The sequence below is a fragment of the Podospora pseudopauciseta genome, assembly GCF_035222475.1.
Source record: "Podospora pseudopauciseta strain CBS 411.78 chromosome 7 map unlocalized CBS411.78m_7, whole genome shotgun sequence".
Taxonomy (NCBI): Eukaryota; Fungi; Ascomycota; class Sordariomycetes; order Sordariales; family Podosporaceae; genus Podospora; species Podospora pseudopauciseta.
In genome coordinates, this window is record NW_026946667.1 from 1,188,527 (window position 1) to 1,201,853 (window position 13,327).

General features: G+C 54.5%; 4 protein-coding genes across 4 annotated transcripts; 1 reads left to right on the plus strand and 3 right to left on the minus strand.

The window, feature by feature from the left end:
- Positions 1–424: 424 nt before the first annotated feature.
- On the minus strand, positions 425–2,397 carry QC763_706840 (uncharacterized protein; the record flags this gene model as incomplete). Its single annotated transcript, XM_062915673.1, has 2 exons — positions 425–2,295; positions 2,349–2,397. 2 exons carry the CDS (start codon positions 2,395–2,397, stop codon positions 425–427), a joined length of 1,920 nt encoding a protein of 639 aa, XP_062761661.1.
- Positions 2,398–3,502: 1,105 nt separating this feature from the next.
- On the minus strand, positions 3,503–5,473 carry LCB2 (serine palmitoyltransferase component; the record flags this gene model as incomplete). The annotated part of the gene is made up of 1 exon (XM_062915674.1): positions 3,503–5,473. The coding sequence occupies one exon, from the start codon at positions 5,471–5,473 to the stop codon at positions 3,503–3,505; it is 1,971 nt and encodes a 656-aa protein (XP_062761662.1).
- A 46-nt stretch (positions 5,474–5,519) lies between these two features.
- QC763_706860 (uncharacterized protein) lies at positions 5,520–10,150 on the plus strand. Its single transcript, XM_062915675.1, has 3 exons — positions 5,520–6,539; positions 6,740–7,702; positions 7,812–10,150. Exons 2-3 carry the CDS (start codon positions 7,502–7,504, stop codon positions 9,678–9,680), a joined length of 2,070 nt encoding a protein of 689 aa, XP_062761663.1. The 5' UTR covers positions 5,520–6,539; positions 6,740–7,501; the 3' UTR covers positions 9,681–10,150.
- A 70-nt stretch (positions 10,151–10,220) lies between these two features.
- QC763_706865 (uncharacterized protein) lies at positions 10,221–11,591 on the minus strand (the record flags this gene model as incomplete). The annotated part of the gene is made up of 3 exons (XM_062915676.1): positions 10,221–11,236; positions 11,302–11,437; positions 11,499–11,591. 3 exons carry the CDS (start codon positions 11,589–11,591, stop codon positions 10,221–10,223), a joined length of 1,245 nt encoding a protein of 414 aa, XP_062761664.1.
- Positions 11,592–13,327: the final 1,736 nt, after the last annotated feature.

A 13,327-nucleotide genomic window follows, 5' to 3' on the forward strand; every position in this document is an offset into this window, starting at 1 on the left:
ATATTGAAAACAAAGGAATTTCACACTTATGTCAAAGGGTTGTTAACTACCTTGATACTGCTCACTCTCGTGGTATATATATATAGTGGCTGCCGTACACGTCACAGCGTTCCGGATAAATTGATGACGAGATACTGTGATGTGGAATCAAGCATGGCCTTCATGGATAACAGGATACATCTGGGTTAGGTATAGTGATGCGCCTCTTGATTATGCTGATACGCCTGACCAATATCTTTCGACACGTCTCAACTATCTTCAAAGGTCTACGCTCCTGTCAAACACACAGAGTAGCAAAAAAACACCGTTTCATATTGCCCCATGAATCATCTCTCCCATAACTGTCCCCATATCACTGCTACCAACCCATCCACCACCCCCAAAACCCCCCAAACCCATCAAGCCCGCCCCAAAAACACCCCCCTTACCCCCTCCTATACCCCCTCCCCGTGGTCTGCTGACTCCTGGCTCGCTCCAACTGGTTCTTAAACTCCCCAAACAACCCCCTCACCTTCCCCCCCTCCACCCACCCCTCCACAATCTCATCCACCAGCTTATACTTCCTCTTCAGCTTCATCTTCTCCCTCTCCGCCAACCTCGCAGGCTGCATCCACCCCTCCGCCATCAGCTGGCTCTCCACCCAATCCTGCAGCGCATGCTTCCAGTGTATCAACGTGTGCGCAATCTCCGCGTTGCCGTTGCACACCACCCCGACGTAAAACGTCTTCTCTTCGGGGGGGATGGTGTTCCCGTCTTCGTCCACGTCGTAAGATTCGGATTGGGACTGGGAGGAGGAATCGCTGTCACTCGGCGGCTCAATCGGGTCGAGAAAGTCCATCCCAAAACGTTTAACATAGGGGGTGCCAGAAAAGGAAATCGTCCACGTTGCTGGGTGACCTGACCGGCCGCACGCTTCGCAGTTGGATCCAAAGACTGTCTCGTGAGCTGAAGCGCCGACTTCGATGGAAGTGTACTGCGGCCTGGCACGCAAGGCTTTGTAAAAGTCAGGCTTCCACGCTGACGAGGTGAATTTTGAGCTGGCGAGCGCTCTGACCTCGTCGTCGAGTTTCTGCCAGCCGATGCGGTAGAGCTCGGCGGTCTTTTCGGCGAATCCGGGGTTGATCTTGTTTTGGACTAGCCACTCGACGACGTCCCGGAAGTGCTCGATGAGCTTCTTGCGGGCGTGGTGGGTGAATTGGAGGGGCATTTGCATCAGGTCGTCCGGGGCACCCATGGGTTCGTCGCTATCGTCTTCCACCACAAAGTCATCGAGGTCTTCGGCTTCGGCTTCGGTGCCCTCGTCGTCGGAGTCGCCCTTGAGAGCTTTGAGCTTCTTCTTTTTCTTTTTCTTGTCTTTTTTCCTCTTCTTTTTGCCGTCAGGCTCTGACGGTTCGGGGGCCTCGACTTCGTTTTCTTGTTCGTCTTCTTCATCCTCGAATTCTGAAAGCGCGAGGTGGTCGGAATCTGTATCGTAGAGCGCCTTGCGTGGCTCTACATCTTCCTCTTCGTGCTCTTCCTCCTCCCCGTCCTCCTCAACGATCGTCTCACCGGCACGTCGCCGACGAAGCATCTCTCGCGCCTTTTCCTTCGCCGAAAGAGGCTTTCGTGGGGTTTGTGAAGACCGCAGTCTCGGGGTAGGTGCGACGACCTCTTCTTCATCTGAGTCGCTCTGTTGCTGTTTTACCGGTGAAGAGCCTCTACGGATCAATTTCCGCTTCTTCACGGGCGAGGAGACCAAAGGCATGTCGTCTGAATCATCGCTATCAACCGCAAGCCGCCTCTTCCTGTTGACACGTGATGAAACGGGCGTCACGATAGGCAAATCGTCTGACTCCTCGTCCGAATCCGCTGGAGCTTGCTGCTTTTGTTTCGGGGTAGATTCCTTCACCGGGCTTGGAGATGCTGACGACGAAGAGATGGAAGCTGGCTTGCCACGAGATTTTCCCCGCTTGGTGGGCCGTTCATCCTCGTCATCGTCATCGTCCTCACAGATGACGATGGCCTTCTCCTTCCCTTTGGACGTTTGCCTGGTTGAGCTGACAGGCGGCTCATCCTCGGTCGCAGACGAAGACTGGTCGAGCTCCTTGGGGTAGGCGAGCGACGGTCTTGACCTTGTCTTCTTTGCGCTGCTGAGTATGACCTGGGAGGAAGTCATAAAGTTGCCACCTGGAGAAGAGCTGCTTGCGGCAGCGGAAGGAGGTGGTGGCATGGCGATCACGCTATTCTTGGATGGCGAGCCCTTGGTTGGATTCGCTTTTCTGGGGGTTATCACGGCAGGCTTGACTCTTGGACGACCTGCGGGAAAAATATTAGCGATTTTATCTTTGGTGAGGAAGAGAGAAACGTACCTAAGGTGGCCTCCAGGGTCTGTTGTTTCTTTTTAGAAGGCTTTGCCATTCGTAGAGCTGTGTTGCGTAGTTAATTAGAGTTGTTGGTTGGCGGAAAAAGCAAGCGAGCTCGAGGTTCAAGAAAGGCTTTTGTAGTGGGTGAGCAAACAGAAGAATAGGCGTGACCCAGCGGCTTCTTCTTCAACCCAAAATTGTCCCCATCAAGAAATTGACTTACCAATATGCCTGCCGTGGTCTTGATTATTTCTGAGACAGGCGATTTTTGACAGTGATGCCGACTGTGGTCAACGAGTCTGAATGGCACCGGGTTCTTACCTCGTCGCAACAAAAGCACAAGTGATGCCAGGGCCAGAGAAAAAGTGATGGCGATGTTGGCTAGGTAGCTCCGAAAATGGTTATAGTGGTGCAAGCAGATTCCCTGATGGACGCGTATAGCCGTGGCGTTGAGAGAACGCGGTACCACGTGACCGGAAATTGAAAGGCTAAACTTGTAACCTTGTCCCCTTTTATACACGTACAAAAAAGCTCGAATTCAAACCATGTGCATGCGAAAACAACATTAAATATACGGTTCGGATCTATTCCTCAAGATTTCTTTTCTCTACACCGATACCATGGAGCTGGTAAAACGGCTGAGGTTCTATTCATTTTCATAGCGTTTGCGCCTCCGAAAAAAAAGACGCACAACCAACTCCTGCTTCCCATGCTTTATAGAAATATACAAGCCCAAGGTTGTCCGGGTACACACCACACACGCTTCCACCCCTCCCCCACCCGCGTCCCTCCATCTTTGACCTGTCATCCATTCATTCGTCCCATCCCATCCATACATCCATCCCAGGCCCTTTGTGTTTCCCAGCCGTGCCAAACATTCCACATTAATTAAACCCGGACACCAAAGCCAGCCAACCTTGCACCTTGTACCACCCCCCCAAGCCCCTCCCCACCCATTTCTCATAGATGCTTATTATACCGAATGAACACCTGGCTCCAATGGAAAACTGGACAGGATATCTCTAAAAACCCCAAAAGTAGAATGTCAAAGGGGAATGCTCAAGATCGCGCCAGCACGCCCGCTTTCCCCGTGATTATGTACAGTAACTCGCACATGTATACTTTTTGTCGTTGCAAGCAAGGAATCCCAGAGAGGGGAATTATCTCAAGGGTACCTTGGCATCTTGTACACCGCGCGCCAGCACGTCCTCGAGCTTCCACCTTGGGGGCTTGATGACACCTTCCAGACCGTTGGCCTTGCGCCACTCCTTCTCCATCTCTGGGGTGACACCTTCCGGCAGAGGCTCAGCACCGCCAGCCAAACCGGTGGAGTACTTGATCTGGATAATGTCACCAACCTCGTCGCAAGCAGCAAGAACACGGTCCAGATCCTCCTTGTTGTGAGCCGAAGATACGCAGAAACGGGCGCGGGAGCTGATGAGAGGAGTGGCGGGGTAGCCAACAACGACGACCGAGATCTTGCGCTTGAGCATCTCGTGACTGAAAGCGGCGATCTTGGCGGGGTGGTAAAGCATGATGGGAATGATGGGCGAGTCGTCGTGGCCGTAGACGATGTAGCCGAGACGCTTCAACCCAAGACGAAGGTAGCGAGAGTTGAAGGCAATGCGCTGGAGACGCTCCTCACCCTGACCAGGTGCAAGTTCGCCGGTGATGATACGGAGGGAAGCCAGGATTTGCATGAGAACAGAGGGAGCAGGGGATTCGCCGAGGAGAGTGGCGGCGTTTGTGCTTCTGAGCTTGTCGATGATGTGCTTCTCGGCAGCAACATAACCACCGTTGGCGCCGAAGGACTTGGTCAAAGTACCCATGAGGATATCAATCTCGGCCGGATCCACACCGAAGTAGTCGCAAACACCGCGGCCGCGGGGGCCGAGGGCACCGATACTGTGAGCCTCGTCGACATACAGGAAGAACTTGTACTTCTTCTTGAGAGCCAAAACACCGGGGAGATCCACCATGGTACCCTCCATCGAGTACAGACCCTCAACAGCAACGAGAATCTTCTTCCAGGGGCGGTGAGTGCGGGGTTGGCCCTGAGAAATAGCCTCACGAAGCTTGGCCTCGAGATCGCCGATGTCGTTGTGCTTGAACGAGCGAATAACAGCGCCAGAGAGACGGGCACCAATGCGAATCGAGGCGTGGTTGAGCTCGTCAGAGAGGATCAGGCAGCCCTTGGACACCAGAGCAGGGAAAGAGCCGGCGTTGGTGACGAAACCCATGGAGAAGACCATGGCGGCAGGCTTGCCAACAAACTGGGCCACCTCGCGCTCCACCTCGACGGCAAGATCGTTGGTACCAGAATCAGCACGGGGGCTGGCAGAGCTAAGGCCATACTTGCGCACACATTCCTCCACCGCGTCGGCGCAGGGACCGTCGGACTGGGCGAAACCGAGGTAGTTGTAGGAGCTCATGTTGAGGGTCTGAGTGTAGGTGCCAGTGAACTTGTAGGTGCGGTTGAAGTCGTCCGACTTGCGATCCATGAGGGTGATGAAGCGGCCAGGAACACCGGTAGTAGGTCTGGCGAAGCAGTCGTCCAGGCGGAGCTTCAGTCTCCGGACGTAGAAGTTGTCAAAGTCATCATTAAGAGGCGCATATCCGTTCTGGGCCTTGAGGGTCTGGTAGTGCTTCTTGTTGCCGAAGCGCTTGCCGAAGAAGTCGCGAATATGGCCGCAGAAGATTAGGATTAGGTAGCTGAGATAGGTGGTAAGGACAAAGTAATAGGGAGGCTCATCCTCGATCGGGGTCTCGAGCGGTTGGCCGAAGCTCTGGCTGACGTGCCGGTGAGTCGGATGAAGCAGGGGGCCAAACTGGGACGCGGCGCGCTCTTCCTTGCGGGCCTCGTCGGCCGAAGGAGGCTCGAACAGAGTGGTCGGGGGCTCGTCGAGGTGCTGCTCTCCGGCAGCGGCGGCCGAGAGGGAGATGGTGGGCAGCGACATGGCCGAGGGCGACGAGACAGACGACTGCTGTTGAGAATGCGATTGCTCCTTAGCCTTGGACGAGAAGAAACCAACGAGGCGGTTGCCCTTGGAGTGTGAGGCCCGTCGCTCCCCAGCCCTTTCTGACTGTGGCATACTGCTGGTCGAGAAAGGGTTTGTGAGCTTTCGCGGCATCGAAACGGCGGGAAACAATAGAACCGAGTTATTCGTACTGGAGAATAAAACACCCTCGCCCTGCTGTTCTGCACGTACGCGCGGGTCTTGAGAGCTTGTTCGTGGTGTTGTTGTTTTCCGAGGTCAAACTCTCATCCGCGAGGACTGGCAGAACAAGAGACGTGAGGTTTGAGAAAAGGAAGGGCTGGTCTGACAGGGCGAGGAATCTAATCAAGTGAGAAAGAAAAAAAACAGACTCGAAGAAGGCGAAGAGAGATGGAGGCCAGGGGAACGCCTCGCCAGGAAATTACCGGTCGCTGGCGGATGCCCTGGAACCAGGTGTGGATTGGGGTGGTCTGCGCGCGCTGCTGCTAGCATCCCATCAGGGTTAAGTGGAGGGGCCTGCCGTGTACCTTGGCCACCTGGTAATTTGACCACGCCCTGCGGCCCCCTGTCGCTCACCAACAGCACCACACCTGCAGCACCCAACACCCATGGGTGATGATGGATCACCATCACCAACCCCGACCCACCATCGACCATCGACCATCGGCCATCGACCCTCACCCTCCACCCTCCACCAGCCCAGTGCCCTTCCCGTTGCCGAGACGTCCGGTGCGCTTCCGGGGCTGACTGAGGGGGTCATGATTCCATCATTATTCAGCTTTATCAGCTTCATCAGCGTCACTTGAGCACAGCGGTCTATCTCTACACCGGCCTCCTTCACCCTGCATTAGCAGCATATCCCAATTTGGAGATGGTGATAATACACGCTGTAAAAAATCTGATGCCGGTCTGGTCTTGTATCCCGCCGTCCGTGGATCTCTTGAGGGCGTCCCGCCAATCGGGCTCCTTGTTTGCCCGCTCCCAGTGGCACTCTCTCGTGCTGTCACTCCCAGAGCAGCATAGCGCCATCGTGAAGAGGCACAGAGAATGTCAGAAATCTTTCAGGGTCAGGGTCAGGGCGTGCTCCCAAGACAAAAACACCAACAAAACTGCAGTGGTTGGAGAAGATGGAGAACCCAAAAGGAAGTGGCATGACCGAACGAGCGGTGTACAGTTTTACAAAACAGTTTCCACTGGAAAGGTAACAAACCACCCGGCGGCGTCTGCCACCGTCGAACCGTTGATTGTACCACGGCAATTGCGTCAAAATCAGATGTCTTTCTTAACGGCTTTTCCATTGCCCGAAACCCGGTGCGGGCTGCTTCGAACGTCTTTTATCACATTGCCCATGTGGCAGCCCCCCAGTGTTACGCGTGTTTCTGAGACTAACTGAGGTGACAGCTGGGAGCGTCGCATGCGTTAATATAATTATACGCGGATGAGGTGAGCGGGCAGTGATCGGTGAGCACCGCCGAATACCTCGGGGCTATAAAAGCTTGGGGAGGGGCTTGGTCTTCCCCAGGTGTACGCACTCTGTACTTCTCGCTCTACTCTCGGAATCATTCTCCGGCCAAGAAATGCTTGTTTTGCTCCCGAAAGACAAGATCAAGGAAAAGGCACAAGCTTAAACTTTTGGAGATGTCGTTCGAACATATGGAAAGTCAAAGCAGCCGCTGCGGGTTAAACAGACCGGTACCTGCATGGAAACCTGCCGAGTGTGGAAGGGATGCCGCCGCTTGCATCATCCGTTCAGTGGCCCGACCCCGACCTCCGGTTTGCGCTGCTTGTTGTCTCGCCTTGCTGGAGCTTTCTTCTCTGGTTATCCCTCGGGTGTCGTGTGGCAAGCGTCGGCTTTCGCCGGACTCGGTCCAGTCGTTTTAGGTCGGGATCGAAGTTTAGAGAGAGAAAGAGAGCAACGCCAGGAAGAATCCGCGGGGCACTTTTCCATTCCCCGTTGCTGGATTCCCCCCGTTGAGTAGTACATCAGGGTCATCAACAACTGTTTTGTTTCGTCGTTCTCTTTGTCGGTTTCAAACTGGGGATTTGTCCAACACCGCCACTCCATTCGTTACTACACATTCTGTTGTTCCATCATATCGCCTTTCCCAAGTTTGCCGGATATCCCCCAACTTTTTCAAGGAAAAAGAAGTGGTGGTGGACACAATGACGGCATCGGAGCTCTGGAGGCACTCTGACCCTGAGGGGACCCAGATGTGGAAGTTTCTGCAGCACGTAAACTCCAAGTATGGGCTGTCGTTGGCTGATTATCCCGATCTCTACAAGTGGTCAGTCGACAATGTGGCCGACTTTTGGGGGGACGTGTGGCATTTTGCCGGCATCAAGGCTTCCAAGCCATTTGATCAGGTGCGTTTTCTGTGTAAAGTGTAACCCCTGAATTGAGCCCCTGAATTGGTCGCCCATACCACCCTATCACAAAACCTCCGTTTCCTGTGTTTGCTAACAATGCCCTCAGGTCCTGGCTCCTGATGCCCCCATGTTCCCGAGGCCCGACTTCTTTGCCGGTGCCCGTCTGAACTTTGCCGAGAACCTCTTGTTCCCAGCCAACGCCGATGTCGACGAGGATGCCGTCGCCGTCATCACCGCTACGGAGGATGACAATGCGTTGACGGAGACAACATGGGCCGAGCTCCGCGATCAAGTACGCAGGTGCTCCAATGCTCTCCGTGCTGCTGGAGTGAAAGAAAACAGCGTCGTTGCTGGCTTCGTGGCCAACCACGTCCAGGCTCTCGTCGCCTTGCTCAGTGCTGCCACCCTCGGTGCGATTTGGACTGGCATCAGCCCTGACAGCGGCGTCAGCGCTGTCCTCGACCGTCTCGTTCAGATCCGCCCCCAGGTTCTCTTCTCCGACAACGCCACCCTCTACAACGGCAAAGAATGGTCCGGCAAGGCCAAGACGCTCGAAATCGTCGAGGCTCTCAAGCAGCACGGTCTTGAAACCGTCGTCATCATCAAAGGCCTCCCCAACTTTGAGACCGGCCTCGATGAGCTCCGCAACCTGGGCGTCAGAGCAGAGGAGCATGACTCCTTCCTGTCTTCCTCTGCCTGCCAACCTCTGGTCTTCACCCAACTACCCCCATCCCACCCCCTCTACGTCCTTTATTCGTCCGGCACCACCGGCCTCCCCAAGGCGATAGTCCACACCGCAGCCGGCACCCTCCTCCAGCACAAGAAGGAACTCTACCTCCACTGCTCCTTGTCCCCAGCCTCGAGGATGCTGTACTTCACCACCACCTCCTGGATGATGCACCACTGGTCCGTCTCTGCCCTCTCCTGCGGCGCCTCGTTGGTTCTCTACTCGGGCAGCCCCTTCAAACCGAACGGCTACCTCTCCCTCCCCATCCTCCTCTCCAAGCTGAAGGTAACCCACTTTGGCACCTCAGCCGCGTACCTCACCACCCTTGAAGCGAACAGCGTCATCCCTATTGCGTCAGAGCACAACCTTGACCTTTCTCGACTGGAGGCAATCTACTCCACCGCCTCCCCCTTACCCCCTTCAACCTTTTCGTTTGTGTATCAAGCTTTTCCCTCTCGTGTCAACCTGGCGAGTATCACAGGCGGAACAGACATCATCTCCCTGTTCGGGGCCCCCTGTCCTTTACTCCCCGTCAAGGTTGGGGAGATTCAGTGCGCGGGACTTGGGATGGCGATTGCGGTCATGGACTCGGCGTCTTCATCCGCCGAACCGGAGCTGGTCACGACTGAAGGGGAGGAAGGCGATCTGGTCTGTCTCAAGCCGTTTCCTTGCCAGCCTTTAACCTTTTTCGGCCCTGCTGGACAGGACAAGTACCGCTCTGCATATTTTGAGAGGTTTGGGGAGAATATCTGGCATCACGGGGATTTTGTCAAGATTCCTGACTCGAAAACGGGGGGGTTGGTCATGTTGGGGCGGAGTGATGGGGTGCTAAAGCCGGCGGGGGTTAGGTTTGGGAGTGCGGAGATTTATAATGTGCTGACGAGACATTTTGCGGGGGAGGTGGAGGACGCGGTTTGTGTGGGGAGGCGGAGGGAGAGGGATAGGGATGAGACGGTTTGTTTGTTTGTTGTTATGAAAGAAGGGAAAGGGTTTGATGAGGGGGTTAGGAGGCGGATTGGGGAGGTGGTGAGACGGGAGCTGAGCGCGAGGCATGTGCCGGGGGTGATTGAGGAGGCGGGAGGGGGGGTGCCGAAGACGGGGAATGGGAAGAAGATTGAGGTGGCGGTGAAGCAAATTTTGAGCGGGATGCAGGTGAGGACGAATGCTAGTGTTGCTAATCCGGAGGCGTTGGAGTGGTTTAAGGGGTGGGCCAGGAAGGAGGAGGAGAGGGAGAGGTTGCCCAATTGATGGGGATGATGACCTGATGTAGGAATGGGCTGTTTTGATATTGTGTCTTGGTATGAATAGATTGACATTGAAGCAAATGGCTGGCGGGCTGTAGAAGGACAACCTCGACGGGGGGTTCAGAGAGCAATCAACTTGGGCTGGTTTTAAACTACACGTATGAAAATGGCATAGTATAAAAAGGCATGATTTGTTTTGGCAGGGGGGAGAGTTGTTCTGCTTGCTCGTCGAAACTCATCAAAGTTAAAATCTAGCCATGCCACTCCCAAGCTGGACTTTGAAGCATTAACAATCCACATTATTGCTAGCAAAGCTTGTACCTTGCATGTCGTATCCATAACCAGCATTCAATCGTAGACCTCATGACCCAAAGGAAAGATTATGAAAAGATTGACCCCTGAAAAAAAAAAAAAAAAAGAAGAAGGTTTTGACCACTAACCCCCCTTATGCTCATCAAACACCAAAAACACCTCGTATACATTTTCTTTCAACATCATCATCAAGTCACTTTTACCCTTCCCCAAACCCCCCATTTTTGTCTTTTCACGCCCTCCCCCCCCTCTCCCTCCTACTCCCATTAACAATAACCGGCCGCCCCCTACTCCCATCCACCACCACCGGCGCCCCCTCCTCCTTCCTCTCCCCCCCACCATCACCCCCACCCCCCCGCCTCTCCCTCCTCCGCTCCCTCTTCTGCTCCTCCATCACCCCCCTGTTCTTCTTCCCGTCCCTCCCAGCAGGAATTCCCTCCGCCAACCTAGCCGTCAGCCCCCTCCCCCCAAAAGCAACCCCGTTCAGACAATCCACCGCCCCCATGGCAACCTCTGCCGACGAGAAGGTAATAAACGCCGTTCCCTTGGGTTTGTTTTCTCGGGACCTGGAACTGATAGGAATCTCGATTTGTTCTATGGCGGTGGAGTACGCTGGTGGGCAAAAAGTGGATAGCAAAGAAGAGATGTACGACTGGTCGAGGCGGCGTTTATCGAGATTTAGCAAGATGATCTTGCGGTTTTCGAGGAGGATGAGGTCCGATGAGCGGGGGTAGGATAGGGAGAGGGAGGAGAACTCGTTGGTGAGGGAGGAGGAAGGGTCGAAGAATTCTTGGGGTGGAGGGGCGGGGTAGTATCCTTCGGTGGTGTTGCTGCCTGAGGGGCCGGGGTAGTAGGTTTCCCCTGGGTTGGGGTAAAGGGTGGTGCCAGAGAAGGGCTGAGCAACGGGGAGGTCTTGGTAGGGGAGGGTGGTGGGGGGGTATTCTTGGGGGGTGGTGGTGTAGGCTGGGTAGGAGGGCCAGGTTTGGTCGGTGGTGTACTGGATCGGGGAGGTGCACTCTGAGTTGCGTCCCATGGTGTCGACCGGGTCAGGGTTGGTTGGGTAGGCGTAGTATGTGTCTGGGGCTGGCTGGGGGTCGGAGGGGTCTTCGACTACGCGGCCTCGTTGGGGGCCATTGAGCATGATGGCGTGGTAGTCGTTGGGCGGGAGCTTGACAACGGTGGACTGGTCTCTGTTTCTGGCGTCGGCTTGGAGGCAGCGGTAGTGAAGGGTGTTGCCGTCTAGGAACTCTGTGTGAGGGTGAGTTTCGTTAGCTAGGAATGATATCAACAAAAAGAAAACACAGAGTGCTTACTGTACGCCTTCTCAAAGTTCTCCAGCCCCTTGACCCGGACGAAGCCCGCGGTCGGGTCATAGATCAGGCAAAAGTCTACCTCGCAGACTTGAGAAACAAAAGACTTGAGATCTTTCCATGTTGTGCTGTGTGAGAACTGCAGGGAGACATCGGGGTTAGCCTCAGAGACAAGCCAGTTCCAAAAGGACTGCGGCTACATTTGCAATAGTGATGTAATATAATCCAGTGATATTCCCCGGCGGGACTGTGACAAGAACCAGATTTTGGTGATACGCTTGGCTGCGAGACATTGTCGACAAGGCCGTGTCTTGATGTTCAGGGTCCAGCTAACTTGATTCGGTTTTTCTGCGGAAGAGGCTGCTGGTTTCAGGCGATCGACTCTTCTAAACTGACGGCTTACGAGGCAATTTAAAAGGACCGGCGAAACTGAAGGTGAAGATAGAGCACAATATTGGCGGAATATTTCTCGTGGTCGTGATCGACTCAGCTAAAACTCCAAGTCAAGTGGACAGAGCAAAATGAAAACACGCCAGGAACTATTCAGACAAAAGGTTGAACAATAGGAAGGCCAGGGATGGGTTCCAAGGTACAAAGGGAGAACGAATATCTGGTATATATACTACATGCCGCTGGGGGCGTCATGGTTTGGGGGGCAATCATCTTCCACGAGGCAGCCCCAGGCACCTCTCAACCAAAACAGATCATGAAGAACTCGACCACCTTCCAAGGAGGCCCAAGGGCTTGCAGACGGCATCTTTTGTCAGATGTGATATCCAACCTTTTTCCGTCCTGAACTGCAGATGGGCTGCATGCGCGATACGGCAACCTGGTAGAGATCTTGGTCCGTCACGCCCGGCCCTTGTTGCTGTTTACTGTACCCAGTACCAACTGACGATTCGATCCACACCCCTTCAAAGTGTAGATTGTTATCGACAGTTCACGAGCGTCTCGACCGTGCCGAGGTGAGTTGCCGTATGCCTGACAACATGACAAGAAGCGGGCCGAGAGACAATGTAGCTCCCGAGGACTAGCTGAAACGAGCTGCATGATGGGTAGCCACAGCGCCCCTACACGGGGGGAGTGTCTCAAGGCAGAAGGTGTGAAACTTCTCGTCCAGGAGACGAGGTGAATCGAGCCAACCACCCCCGTCAACCAACTACCAGGTAGGTGGTAACACTAAAGATAGTTGACAGTAGTTGACAGGCCTGGATGACAGGCGCTCAAAAGCCATGGCGGTGTCACATACAAGCTACCTATAACGTTACATGGTGTAGGTGCCGTTTTGTCCTTCGTGTGCTAAACCCTGGGGAACACAGCCAGGGTTCGAGGACCTGCCCCGGCGTTCTTTGTGCGGAGAAGCTGTGGCTGAATGTGGGAGGCGTCACCATACAGAGAGTCAACCCAGGCTTGAAGTCAAACGCCACCCTCAACAGCAGCCCGCAGACAGCCGTAGCATGCCCCGCTCACACCGCTATGTGAGTTCCCGATGCTGGCTAAGATACGGATACATCTCGGTACATTCTTCTGAAGTTTGTGGCGAAGACAACCGCGTGCTTGAACCAAGGGTAAAACCTTGCATGGGGTGCTGTTGAAGATTCCCCATGGACAAAACCTGTGATAACGCTGCAGGAATCCTGTAAGAACACCATGACGGCGCCTAGTTACTTCCGGGTCAAATAAGGGCAGCCCCAACAGAATAGGGACTGAGACATTGAGCCTCCCCCCACCTTAGGATCCCAATCGCTGCTAGTTGCTGCGGGTATTAACAGTAGTCTGAAGAGCAAACATTTCTAAAAGACAAACTGAAGCGGAGCTGCTGCGAGGACACTGAGCTAGCGCCTGCGGAGAGCAATAGCTTTCGCCCGTGAAAGGTGAAGAGTAGGCGTCCCACCCCCTCGAGAATAGATCGGTAGGAGAAAAGCAATATGGTGACGTTGGCAGTAGTGTAACACCGCGTGTAAGCCGTAGGACTTCGCCCTGCCTTGTCACCCGTCGATGTTACAAGGTTTCCTCTAAACGTAGTGGT

Bases quoted from the DNA above. Each gene is read 5' to 3' on its own strand.
- QC763_706860 (XM_062915675.1), top strand. From the start codon at position 7,502: ATGACGGCATCGGAGCTCTGGAGGCACTCTGACCCTGAGGGGACCCAG. The intron at 7,703-7,811 runs GTGCGTTTTCTG...CAATGCCCTCAG, and splicing joins CTTCCAAGCCATTTGATCAG to GTCCTGGCTCCTGATGCCCC.